Raw genomic sequence first — 13,411 nt, forward strand, 5'->3', positions numbered from 1 at the left:
TTTCTGAACGCCACCAAGGCTTCATTGAAATGTACTTGGAACGAACAGACTTCAGAACAATTTTTAATAGGTCTATAAGATCTCAGTTCTGTACCCCGAAAAATTCTCTATACACTTCAGGTGACAGAAGAGCCTGTCTAAACTGAAGCAAGTAACATCCAATTTGGACACAGTTGCGGTGATCTTATGTTCTATTCACTGAAGAGCCATGATTATTGACAGATTCATGCATGTCGAGAATCAAGGACCAATTAATCTCCTCCAACATATAGAGCCAGTATAGTGGTTGAGGTGTTATGATGTGGGCATTCGTGATGTTGGGTGGCCTCACAGACCAGCATGACGTTTTCGTATTTCGATTAGCAGAGAAATTTCAGTTCTTCACACCCTTGCAAATAACTCCAGGGACTAAAAACTGCTTTAAAATGGAATAGTGGAATTTATTGCATCAAGACCTTAGATTTATTGTTCTGAAACATTTGTTATCCATAAACAACATGAGAATTTGTTAGAGATTTGCATTGCCTACAGGGGAAGGTTTCATACTATAAATTATATATTCCTCAAGTGCGGTTTTTCTACATCATTTTCAGTCTATCTTGCAGTAATGCCTATTTAATTCATGGTCGTAAGTTCGTGCTATTAAGTTTTTGTTACCATAGCTATAGATAAATCTGTCTTCATATATCATAGTTTAATGTATTTTAATATATAATTTCACTTATTTCGACTCTCTAATTTTTGGACCATTTGCAAAAATTTGCTTGTTTCCACATTTTTACGTATAAGTTTATATAATTAAAAGAAAGGAAACGGTATTTTATATTATTTTAGGAAACTCATTTTATACCAGTAGTTTCTTAGTGTGTAGAACTATCTTTTGTTCATGATGCATAGCTATGTAAACAATAGACGAAGTAGACCTTTTTCTTTATTTTTCATGTTGAAATGTCATAAATAATATGCAATTTCACAGTTTTCTTAGTAATCTAATTAACGGAAATTCATTTAAATATTTTTTAAAAAAAAATATATTTATATATTGACGTAGATGTATTTATTATTATTAAAAGCCCCCATTGAATTTTTTGGGGGAGATACCCCCCATAAAAAGACACTTATCCCATTCATGAAACTTATACGAGATTTGTGATTTTTAAATAATTTTTCAGGTCTGTTTTCTAGGAACAGTGTTATAATGAGAAAATAAATAAATAAATGAATAATAAGAAGGAAAAATATGAAATATACCAAAATGAAGTATTTTTCGTTTACCGAAAAAGATTACGTAATTGGAAGATTCTATTTAGTTTTATTAACCCTTAAGGTTGCTCAGACATTGTATTTTTATTTTTCGGTCTTTCAAGATGAGAAATTGGTATCATCATTAAAGCACCTTTTACAGACGTTCCCTAAAACTCAAGACTCTTTAAGTTTAGTAGTAAGTTCTAAATTAGTAATCAGTTTTAATTTACAAGGGCATTGTTATTGTAAGAACTAAAGAAAAAAAATAAAATGCTATAAAAATGACTAGTTTTAAAAAAAATTCTATTTTTTTTTAATACGAAAATTTCCAGCTTTTAAAAATAATTGTCAAATAATTATGTTAATTATATTTAATAATAAATTATAAAAATCAGTGTTTCTTCACATAGAAATAACATATGATTTTAAAAAACTGATATAATTTCTCAAAATTCGTTTTCCGCATTTTAAGAGATGGTGGTAGTCAATTTTAAAAAATATTGTTTCAATATTTGCCGAATTCCAAGTTTTAAGAAATTGATTATTTCCTAATCGGTGATACAGTGACTTCCACCATGTGTTTTTCATACAAACTTCCTTTGAAATACGTTAAAATTAATAATCTATTTTTTGCGCTAATGGTCATTGCCAACTGTAATTACATAATTAACACTAGAAAGACGGAAAACCAGCATATACCTATATTGCCAAAAAGCATTTAAAATGACTAAATTGTGAATGCGTTATTGCTTAATTTTAATAATTTGCTTAAAATTAATCTTCAGCATTTTCTATATTATTTACAGTTATGTAACAAGTTATTAGTAAATATTAGCATTAAAAAAAATTATATGTTGTTCAAAAAGTCACGAAATTCTAAGAAATTGTGTAATTGTATACATCATTGTTTTTCTAATTGAAATTAAAAGCAGTCAAAATTAGGCGATTGTCCTTAGGCAATCTAGTGTTAATACATGAATGTATGCAATTATATGATTGTATCTTGCTTGTATGACATTATATAAGAAGATTGTATTTGTAGCAATTGTTAATTAAGTATAAAAACGTTGCGTAGTTTGGCCTATAATTACATCGATGTTGCAGTGCTAATTAATATGACAAAAGAAACAATCCTTTGTATTTGACCTTTCATAGAATAAAGCTTTTAGACAGTCGTCAGCATTTTTGGTGACATCACCTCATAAAGCGGCATGTTGCTGGAGAAGACACATCCCATCGAAATAAGAAACACAACTCCTTGTCTAGGACTAAGAATATATCTGTAAAAAAGCTAATGACGTACACACCAAACAGTAAATGAAAAGAACAGGAATAAAAACGAAAGAAAAACACTATCTTCCCGGACAAATGGGCCTTCCGCCAGCTAAGACGAGATTTCTTCTTTCGAATTTAGAGTGAAGATTTCGAGGAATACACATTAAATCTTCCGTCTTGGACTTACAACTTTTAGTCACCGAAAATGAAACCGTTTCGAACAGACCATGCTGTCCATAGCTTTTGGCGGGAAGTTTAAATTTTAATATTAATACAGGAAGAGATTTTAGTTTTGGATATTCCACAAGATAACTTTTAGATTGTCAATGCGATTTTGACATAATATTATTGATAACTGAAAACTCCATGAGATTATTTTTCTAAACAACCTGAGAGGTAAGTATTCAATTTTGACAAAATATAATTGATTACAAAAGTAATTTACTCGTAATCAAGATTATATTTAACCAAAAATATATTATAACATGATTACTCCATAAAATATGATCGAATTAGATGTAGTTATAAGATCAAAGATCATAATTATTTATAAAAGTATAATGATTACTTCGAATAATGTTACTAAAGTTTATTGTATAAATTATAATACTTTGTAATCAATTATAATTTTTCTAGCTCTTGTTAGTGTAGCTTAATACATTTAAAATAAATCTCATTTGCGATTCACTAATATAATGTTAAGATCAAAGTTGGAGTTAATAATTTTTGTTAGAATAAAAAGAGCAATAATATTTCTCAACAAGAGTATATTTAATTATCTAAACATGTAATCCCTATTACTTTTAACCATGATTACATCATAACATGCAATCAAAATTAGACATAATCAAAATTTGAATCGTTGTTATTGTTTATACGTAGAAGTATAATAATTTTACTTCCAAAACTGGTTATCGTTGTAAATTATAATTGCTTCTATATAATAACAGTTTTTCTTACTTTGTTATGTATGATGTCTACTTATAATTAAAATAACTCTTTGATGTTTCCCAAAATGTTCAGTAATATAGTAGTTGTAATAAGTTGATATTGTTACAATAACAGCAATGGAGCAATGGAGAGTGTATAAGAATTTTTGTTTTAAATATGGAGAAAAAAAAATTTTCAATTATATTATTTGAAATTTCTTTTTTAACTTCTTTTTTCTGTATGAACAGGGTTTTTTTTAACTATGTAGTTATCAGTGATAATTTTTTTCCACATTAGTTTGCTGAAATTTCTTTAAAACATGCTCAAAAGTTTTTTTTTCTTCTGCGCACATTTTATAAAAATAAATCTAACTAAAGTTTTTTAAAAAAATATGTTCATACTTAGCCTTTTCATGTAACTAATCTGAATTATTTTCTAATTGGTAAGAAAATAACGTAAAACGTCCTACTTATTAATTTATTTATTAATTTATTACCAAAAAACTTTTTTTATTGAATTTTAAGTATTAAACTGCATATTCTTTGAATACAAAGCATTAAAAATAGTTCTATGTTCGTTTTTTCCATATATAATCCATTCCATATGTATCCCATTGCAAAATTTTAAATTTTCTTTTTCAATTTACCAATTTTGTTTTTCATGACTCAATTTTATATTTTCATAACTTTGGTATTTTTTTATAACATTATCTATACATGTAATAATAATATCTATACATATAATAACAAATATGAATATTGATACCATGCCATTTACAAACGTATAGTAGAAAAAAAGTTTTTACAATGTACAAACTACAGCTGCAAAATAATCGGTTGATAAAATATTTTTTTAATATGCTGTTTTATCTGACAATTATATTTAAAAATTTGAAAATCATCTCAATAATGTGTTAATTTTAGAATTTTTTACTCAATAAACTGATTAATAAGTTTGTATTTATCCATAATATGATTGCAAATGACAAGAAGGATATTTTAGAGGTTTCAAATAATATCTGGTTTCTAGCAAGCATAACAGTTGAGAACTGTTTTTCTATTTTTAATTCTAAAATAATTTTTGTTATAAAAATATTGCACGAAAGGTTGTTAATAGATTCTTGCTGTACGAACGAATATTACGTAAGCAAATTTTTGGAAATTCTAAACTCCTCCTCTCGCATTCTCTTCCCTTTTCTGTGTTGCTTATTTTTTCTGACGAGAAATAAGCAAGTCACAAAGTCTCTTCTTACACTTGAGTAAGAAAATCACAACATCCCCTCTTGTTCTTTTCTTTAACTTGGACTTTTACTGAATTAATAAAATTTTAGAATTTAAATAAAATATGTAACTTTGAATAATATAAAGTTTCCGTTTTGATTCCTTTTACAAAATTTCGAGTAAATACATTGAGGGATTAAAATTTACATAAAAGTTGAACGGTTCTTCATAGCATTTTGCTTTATAAACTATACTGTCCAACATATTGTTTCATATTTTATTTTATGAAAAGAGCGTCTATTTTATGAAAGAGCCATCTATTAGTTTTAATGTAATAGTTTCTTTTTTGCTTAGGCTTTCAAGACCAACATGACATTCCGCAAGACTGATCATATGACCAAATGCGCCAAGTGTCGTTACTACTGCCGTGCTGGCTCAACCTTTATATTTTCGCACATAGGCTTATGCAGCCTCGTTTTCGGCTACACTGTCATGGGAGCTTTCACCTTCATGGCTCTTGAAGCTGAAAATGAGCGCCAGAAGAGGATTCAAATGAGGGAAGAGGAAGAACATCTTATCGAACAGCTTTGGTTATTGACTGTAAGTGGAGAAATTATCAACGAGAGTATCTGGTTTGAAAATGCCACGGCAACACTCAAGAAATATGAGATGAGTTTAGTGAAAGCTATGAAGAAGGATGGCTATGATGGCAATGATGATATTACAACGCAACAGTGGTCTTTTTCTGGAGCTTTACTCTATTCTGTCATAGTTATCACAACGATCGGTACGTTTTCATGATTCAGTTTTTCTGATAAAATGATGGAATGTTTGTTTCGTAAAATACTTAGAATCAAATTATAGTATTATAGTATTGTTGTTATTGTTTCTAATGACCCTTGGACAAGCAAAGCTTGCCAGCCATTGATTTGGACAGGATTGCGAATTAATTTTACCAGGAGGGTACGTCTTTCGTTTGACAAGAGAACACCGCAAGGTTGAAACTACACCTTGGCTCAGAACCCTATGGATAAATGGCATCACTACTTATTTGTGGGGCCACTTCCTCAATTTCGTCATAGATCTGAAGGAAAAGGAAACTTTTTCCATATCCCTATACCCATTGTTTAAGATTTTAAGTCATTAACGTATGTATATTTGACAGAAGCGCCACCTTTAATTTTCTTTAGATTTATTTGTTTTAAAATTTCACTTTAGGTTGCGTGGCAACCTGAGATAGTTTTTTGTTGTTGTTCTTTTTTGTTGTAATTGGGTATAATATGAAAAAAACACAACTACTTCGATTTAGTAGGAACAACATATGACGCAATGTTAAACGAATGGAATTTAGTTGTTCATTTAGTTATTGTTATTAGTAGTTGTTGTTATTTGTTTTAGTTGTTGGTGTTTATTTAGTTGTATTTAGTTTCATTAACTTTTCTTTATAATGCAATAAAATCTGGCGAGCAGCTATTTAAACGATCGAACACTTCGTTTGTTTATTTGTGGCTTGAAGTTAGGCTCGCAGAAAATGCCGTTCATGGGTTAAATTTAGTAGGAACAACACAACCTGTGACGTAGGCTATATTATACCCAATTTAGAATTATAATTTTTAGAATCCGTTTTTGATGCTAAATTATTAGTTATTAAAAGATTAAAGTTTTATATTTGTTGTCATTCATCTGCAGAACTTGTAGTTCATTTGATTGATTTTATTTAAAAGGCGTCCGCATTATTTATTTTAACTTATTAGCGACACCCATGGTACAGTTGGTACAGCTTAGTAAAGCAATATTTGGAAAATAATTAGTAGTTCTATTTTATCATAAATGTAAATCTCAATTTTTTTGAAGGTTCAAGCTCAGTTGGGTCCAAAATTTAATGTATCTAAGAAAAGCTGAAATTCTTTTAAAAAAAATAGAAAAATATTATTTAAGACCAAAATTCTTGGAAATATAAGGTACATTATTTGAAATTACTTTTTTCCGATCATGGTTTTAATACTTATTGATATGATAAATATTTTTAAATTGCCCTTACTTAACGATTAAACTTCTCACAGCAACTAACGACTAATTGTAATTATTGAATTTATTGCGCATAATTTTATACTTTATTATACCTAATAACGAAAAAAAAAACAGATTTTTATACATCTCTTAAGTTTGAAGATAGAAATAAAGAATCCTGGCAAAATGTATCTCGTAGTTTCCTAATCTAAAGTAATCAGCTACTTTATTTTTCCTCTTGTAAGAATGAAATGCTTGTTGAGAAAATACAAAAACTGATCATAACTCAATTTCAAAAAATTTCATTTATCAGTTCTTTTATCAAAACTTGTACAATTTATTTCACAACTGTGGTCATTAGGTCATTAGAAGAACATATTTAATAGTCAGCGTACGAATCAAAACTTAGATTACCCATATACTTTGCCATATGATAATACCAGAGAGTATTCAAATATTAATAAATACTATAAATAAATAATATTTCAGTGTTCAGAAAATAATTCCCTTTTTTTACGAAAATGAAAGACAATTTCCTTATAGTGAATAAATATTTTATTGAATCTTATATTGCCTATTCTGTTCCATTACCTTTTGCCATCTCCCTGGCAGAGGCATGATTCTACTCGAACAAAATTATTGTTCTTTGCTGGCAAAAAAAAAAAAAAAAAAAAAAACTGATCCTGGAAATGTTTTTATTTTATTTTATAACCGTCGCTTAATAACAGACTCAATTTTATGGATTTTACGACTGTTAATGTTCAACTCGGTAGTCTTGTAATTTTGAACCCAATCCAGAAAACAAGGGAACTCCTGGATCGAGTATTGGGAGAAATTTTGCCTTCGTGGAGGACTATTTGATGGAGCTAACCCGCATTTGCGTTCCATGAAGAGGAAGACCACGAGAACCTCCCATGGTTAGCCTGGCGGCAAGGGGACTCTAACACATGATCCGTCTACCACTGAGGATATTTCACGTCAGCTCTGTGGTTGGTGCAAGTCGGATGCGGAATTCGTATCGACTGGGATTCGAACCCGGTTCGCCTCATTGGAAGGCGAACGGTCTATTCCTTGAGCCATCGCGGCTTCCTGGAAATGTTTGGTTAAAGTAATGTTTTTAAAGTCTAAAAACTTTTTTGTAGTGGTTAGAAAATTGTTGTAGACAACCCATTTCTCGCCCTCAGTGAGAATACGCTTAAAAATGAATTCTTGATGTTTGAGAAACTAACCACATACATCAACGCGATAGCTCAAATTTCTTTCATAAGAACAAGAAGAATCCATGTGTCGAGCTTTGAGATTAAAACATTGCCTTTTCAAATGATCATGAAAAAGTTATTCACCGGTTTGCATTAATTAATGCATTTATTGTGTCTTCATCAGATTAAATTGGCGTGTTGCATCTTATTTGATCTAAAATGAAATTTTGCAAACCAGTTTTGGCACTGACGTACTGTCAATACAGAATTTTTATCTTTTCGATTGTAAAAAAGTAAAATATACGTCGTATATTCTGCTGTTCACTTTCCATATTTAAAAGAGCACCAGGTAAAAACTGCTACACGAACTTTTTCACAAGCAAAGTCTAGTTACATCAGCTGTCAAATTATATAATGATTAGGTGGCTTAAGTGTGAAGTTAGCTGTGAAAAAAAATATAATAAGTACTCCGTTAGGAAATAACGAAATTATTTACCGAACATCCCAATATATGCGTCAAATTTTTTCGCGTCTTTTACATTAATGAAATATTTACTTGTTCATAAGGAAGGTTATTATTAAATTTTTCTTTTGATTTTGTATTTATGGTTCTTTATGCATAAATATTTTATTATTTATTTTAAACAAATATGCACAAATTTGTGAAAACGCACAAGAAGTTGCAAAACGAATAATTATTTCCTTAGCATAGTTTTTCTTCATTATTTCTAGTTCTCATTTTAATATTTTATTTTTCCTTATTGCATTCTAAAAACAGGCAATTTTAAAGGCTTAATTCCGCGTCATTGATTTCTATCGTCAGCATAACCACTTTTGTGAGCAAATTTGCATAATCGAATCATTCCATTAAATGTATTATTAAAATATGAAACTGTGTTTATTACAGCCATTGTTTAACCTGGCGATGAAACGAAATTTATCTCATCATTCGTTCTAACTGACCGCTCACTAAGTAGTTTTGGTATATTGTTAAGCAAAGCCCTCTTCTTTATATACAATTTTTTTTTCTCTTCTGTGATAGGAATGGAGAGGAGTTTTCGTAAGATCAAAAAATGGAGAACTTCCGTATGTTCTAGCAGAACTAATATCCCTGTAAACTGTATAACTGTAATTGGTGTTCGTTCTGCCAGCTCTTAAATGCAAAACATACATCGCTGATGATTGATTAAAATAATGTATAGAACAGAAGTTTTTATTAGCATTTTTTTCTGTTTTGTTTTCTGTTCTCAAATATATATATAAAAGGACTCCGGTAATAAGACATGAAATACAAATTTTATGAAATATTTCTCTTAAACTCAAAGGATTTAGTTTGACATATACGTATTGACAGTACATTTGTATGAACTAAATTTTATTTTTATTTTATTTAGTAAAACGAAACAAATTTTGGAATTTCGACAAGGAAATGTTTCCCTTAAACATTCAAAGTATTACGTCTAACATATATTTTATTTTCATATTACCGGCACATTAGCATTTACAACAGTTTAGATACAATTCAAATCGATCATCGATAATGTGAAATGGAATTTGGAATGTGAAAATGAATTGTTTCTCTTTGACTGAATATAAACAACTGATTTTGTTTGAGTTATGAATTACCTGCGTATAACTAGTTCACTTTCTTTTACAATAAATTAAATATATTATATTTATTAAAGCAAAACCGAATTTGGTATATGAATTGTTTCTCTTAGACTGTGATACCAACACCTGATTTTGTTTGAGTTATGAACTACCTACGTATAAACAATTCGCTTTCTTTTACAACTCAAATAGATCATATTTAGTAATGTGAAATGGAATTTGTAATGTGAAACTGAATTGTTTCTCTTAGACTGTGATACAAACAACTGATTTTGTTTGAGTTATGAATTACCTACGTATTACCAGTTCACTTTTTTTACAATAATTTAAATGGATTAAATTTAGTAAAGCGAAACCGAACTTGGTATATGAATTGTTTCTCTTAGACTGTGATACAAACAACTGATTTTGTTTGAGTTATGAATTACCTACGTATTACCAGTTCACTTTTTTTACAATTCAAATAGATATATTTAGTAATGTGAAACGGAATTCGGAATATGAAGCTAAATTTTTTCTCTTAGACTGTGATACAAACAAATTATTTAGTTTGAGATATGAATTTTTACCAATTTACTTCTTTTTACGACAGTTTAAATAGATTATAACAGTTAGATTGTTGTCAAAGAATCTTGTCTTTATTTCTTGCCCGTAAACTTACAATAGGCTAAATTTATAAATCTGTAACACCTGTTAGAACTGTTCGCAATTTAGCTCCCACACTCTTAACATTTTAATAAGTAGGTTTTCTGAGGTTGTCGCAAATTGCTTGAAATGAAGTACTGTTAGAAACTTCTTCCACTGCAAACTCACTCCAAGAATAAGGATGCAGGTACTAAGAAAATTTAGCACCTGCATCCATAGATCTAGAAATCTTAGAAACTTTTTTCACAACAAAGTCACTCCATGACTATGAATGCAGGTACTTGGTAAATTTTAGTACCTGCATCCAATGATGCAGAAATCTAATGATTCGTCAGTTAATCAGTCTAAATCAATGCTCTATTATAGTTTAATAGAATCTTTTATTGATGAATCTCAAGTTTTGTAACAATGAAACATTAAAACGTTCTTTCATTCAGCTCTTCAGTCATGTCTAAAAACATTTCTACTAGTATTTCTGCATTCCAATTAGTGTGTACATATTAGAACCTCGGAGTCCCTTAAAGAGGTTATCGTCTTTATTGTTTACCACATTTAATATCTCTCCCAAATATTTAGTATTTTCGTTATTTATACTTCTCAAAAAAGTGCGAAATGATTTGAATATATACTGAACTACAATTTAAGTATTTGTGGTCATATTTTGTAACATAAAAATTATCGGAAAATATATTTAATCCAACATTTATATTTTAGGTTATGGCAACATCGCGCCAAAAACAAACACGGGAAAGATAGTGACTATCTTATATGCCATTGTGGGAATTCCTTTACTTCTTTTGTGCCTTTCAAACATAGGAGATGCCATGGCTCATTCTTTTAAGTTCATATATTGGAAAGTGTGTTGCTATTTATGTTCTAGTCCAAAAACCCATCATCACAGAAGAAGTCGATCCAACAGATCTAGTCGATATCCATCAGAAGCTAGAACTCTTCAAGGGGCAATTGGTGGACGAGATTTGGAACCTTTCAGCCCTCTCAGTTCGTATAATGGTCAATTAAATAGTATGGATAGACAGAGGGGATACCTTACTTCTAGTTCATTACACCATTCACTGCCTAGACAAGCCCAGTACCATACTTCAAGAGAAGTAAGAAGATTTGCATTTTTCGAAATATCTCTTTTGTGACTCCATTCAAGAGCAATCAAAGGTTTTAATGAACAATTAAATAATCACCTAGGAAAACTCTCTCCTTGTACCACTGAAAAGATTAAAGTCAAATTTTAAAACTATTGGCAAATTTTAAAACTATATTCATGATTTTACATTTTTAATTCTGTAGAAACAAATACAATTTCTTCTAGTTTTTCCAAACTGATATGTCCTAGTACTCACATTAATTATAATTACGATAGAGAGGTTGAGAAGAGTGGCGGGGATTTTGACTTATAGATCCTCCATTTGTTTTTACGATACAAATAATAGTAGTAGTTGTGGTACTTTATTTACGTAGCACTAGAGCTGCACAATGGGATATTGACGACGGTCTGGCTAACACCCCTAAGGATGATCCGAGGACAAGCTATCACAATTTTGATCCTCAGTAGAGGGGATGGCTCCTCCGCTTTGGTAGTCCAACGATCTGCCCACGAAGTCGAGCATTTTATGGTAAAATAGTTCAATGAGGATTGATACCGAACACCCTAGGTCCTTCCACAAACTGCTCGAAGTAGTCACCCACACACATACACTTACCACTGCCATGTTGCTTAATTTTGACTTCGATGATCCACTGGGAATCATTTCTTGACTATCAGTCCACTGTGGGACTTTTTGATTACAAGTGTTGTGTTGTACGTGCATACACCAATATCGTTTTTGGATCACCGCTAAAATGAATCTCAGTGCTTCCCCAAGAAGTGTAACTTTAGCTTCGATATAAATAATTAAATTAAAAAATTCCAAACCATTAACAGAAATAATAAACCCTATGAAACAATGACAGAATGTACCATATTTACAAGTACCTTTTAATCCTTTGAACCAAAATTCCTCTGCCTTTCTTACGACTTGTAATTGTTTCACATTAAACCATTCAATTCGTCAAATAAATATTATTTTTCTTCTTTTCCTAGGCTGAAGTATCAGATGCATACACGGTTCCAATAATATCCAACAAGTACGCATTGCACCCAATGGAAAGTGCTGACATTCCCGATCATCCAATGCACCGCTACAACGCCCTCGATTCCTCGCCCTATCGGTCTGGTGGAACCATAGTTAGACAACCAACTTCAGTCACCAACAGAATTCAAGAACCACTGTCTGCATTTACACCTTTGAACGATGAACTAAGCTTCGAGGCAACTTCTACAATCAGCAGCGAGAAAGACGACGACGAGCAAGAAGTTAGCGTACCCATCACCCTTTGTATTTCTATAGTAGTTGGGTATATTTGTGGTGGTGCCATTTTATTTTCGTACTGGGAGGGTTGGGACTATTCAGATAGTTGCTATTTCTGTTTCATAACTTTGACGACAATAGGATTTGGTGACATGGTGCCGGGAACTGCAGTTTTGTCAGAGGAGTCACAGTTGGCTTTAGGATTGTGCTCTTTATACCTACTTTTTGGAATGGCCCTTTTAGCCATGTCTTTTAACTTAGTACAAGAAGAGGTCACTAAATCAGTTCGAACGATAGGTAAAAGAATTGGTATTTTGTCAGATGAAGATGACGACGATGATGAAATATGAGCTACTTTAATACACAGTACACCGTAAAAGTACCTGGACTCGGTGTGCCGGTACTTTTTATAATAAAGTCCATTTTTACCAGAACATATTACGGAACAAAAAATCTGATATAGCGTAATTTTAACAGCATTAATTCCCCTAAAATCCCTGAATCACTCTAATTAAATAAATATTATGAAACAGTATAATTGTAAATATTATGGTAAAATATTTTACTATAAAAATGGATTTTACGGATGATGCAGGTACTTTATATCCTACTTTGATCCGGAATTTTTTATAGTGTACGGCAACTCTAGTCCTGTTTGTGTACTTGTTGAACTTTCACAAACTTGTTTTTGTATTTTAGTTTTATGAAAGAATTATTTGAACGTTTGTATAGCAATGTTTCGTTAGACCTTTTCTGATATTTCGTAGTAATAACGAAATCATTTTAAATTGTTTTTGAAACTGTAATTCGTCCATCTGTATCGAAGATAATGTTTTTAAAGCCCAATTATCAAATTTTTTATTTAAAAAATCTCTGTGTTTGTTCAAATATTTTTCGAAACTTTACAAATATT

The 13,411-nt window shown here is 30.5% G+C and overlaps 1 protein-coding gene across 1 annotated transcript; it reads left to right on the forward strand.

Moving 5' to 3' along the window:
- Positions 1-2,714: 2,714 nt before the first annotated feature.
- LOC107454960 (potassium channel subfamily K member 18) lies at positions 2,715-13,407 on the forward strand. Its single transcript, XM_016072328.4, has 4 exons — positions 2,715-2,916; positions 5,025-5,457; positions 10,850-11,244; positions 12,231-13,407. The coding sequence occupies exons 2-4, from the start codon at positions 5,040-5,042 to the stop codon at positions 12,846-12,848; spliced, it is 1,431 nt and encodes a 476-aa protein (XP_015927814.1). The 5' UTR covers positions 2,715-2,916; positions 5,025-5,039; the 3' UTR covers positions 12,849-13,407.
- Positions 13,408-13,411: the final 4 nt, after the last annotated feature.

This window comes from Parasteatoda tepidariorum, chromosome 2 (assembly GCF_982258835.1).
Source record: "Parasteatoda tepidariorum strain Cologne lab strain chromosome 2, Ptep-v5.0, whole genome shotgun sequence".
In the NCBI taxonomy this organism is placed as follows: domain Eukaryota; kingdom Metazoa; phylum Arthropoda; class Arachnida; order Araneae; family Theridiidae; genus Parasteatoda; species Parasteatoda tepidariorum.

What these genes read in the sequence shown, in the direction of transcription:
- LOC107454960 (XM_016072328.4), top strand. Translation starts at nt 5,040, where the DNA reads ATGACATTCCGCAAGACTGATCATATGACCAAATGCGCCAAGTGTCGT. An exon ending in CATAGTTATCACAACGATCG is followed by an intron (nt 5,458 to 10,849) that starts GTACGTTTTCAT and finishes TTTATATTTTAG; the next exon opens with GTTATGGCAACATCGCGCCA. An exon ending in AGTACCATACTTCAAGAGAA is followed by an intron (nt 11,245 to 12,230) that starts GTAAGAAGATTT and finishes TTCTTTTCCTAG; the next exon opens with GCTGAAGTATCAGATGCATA.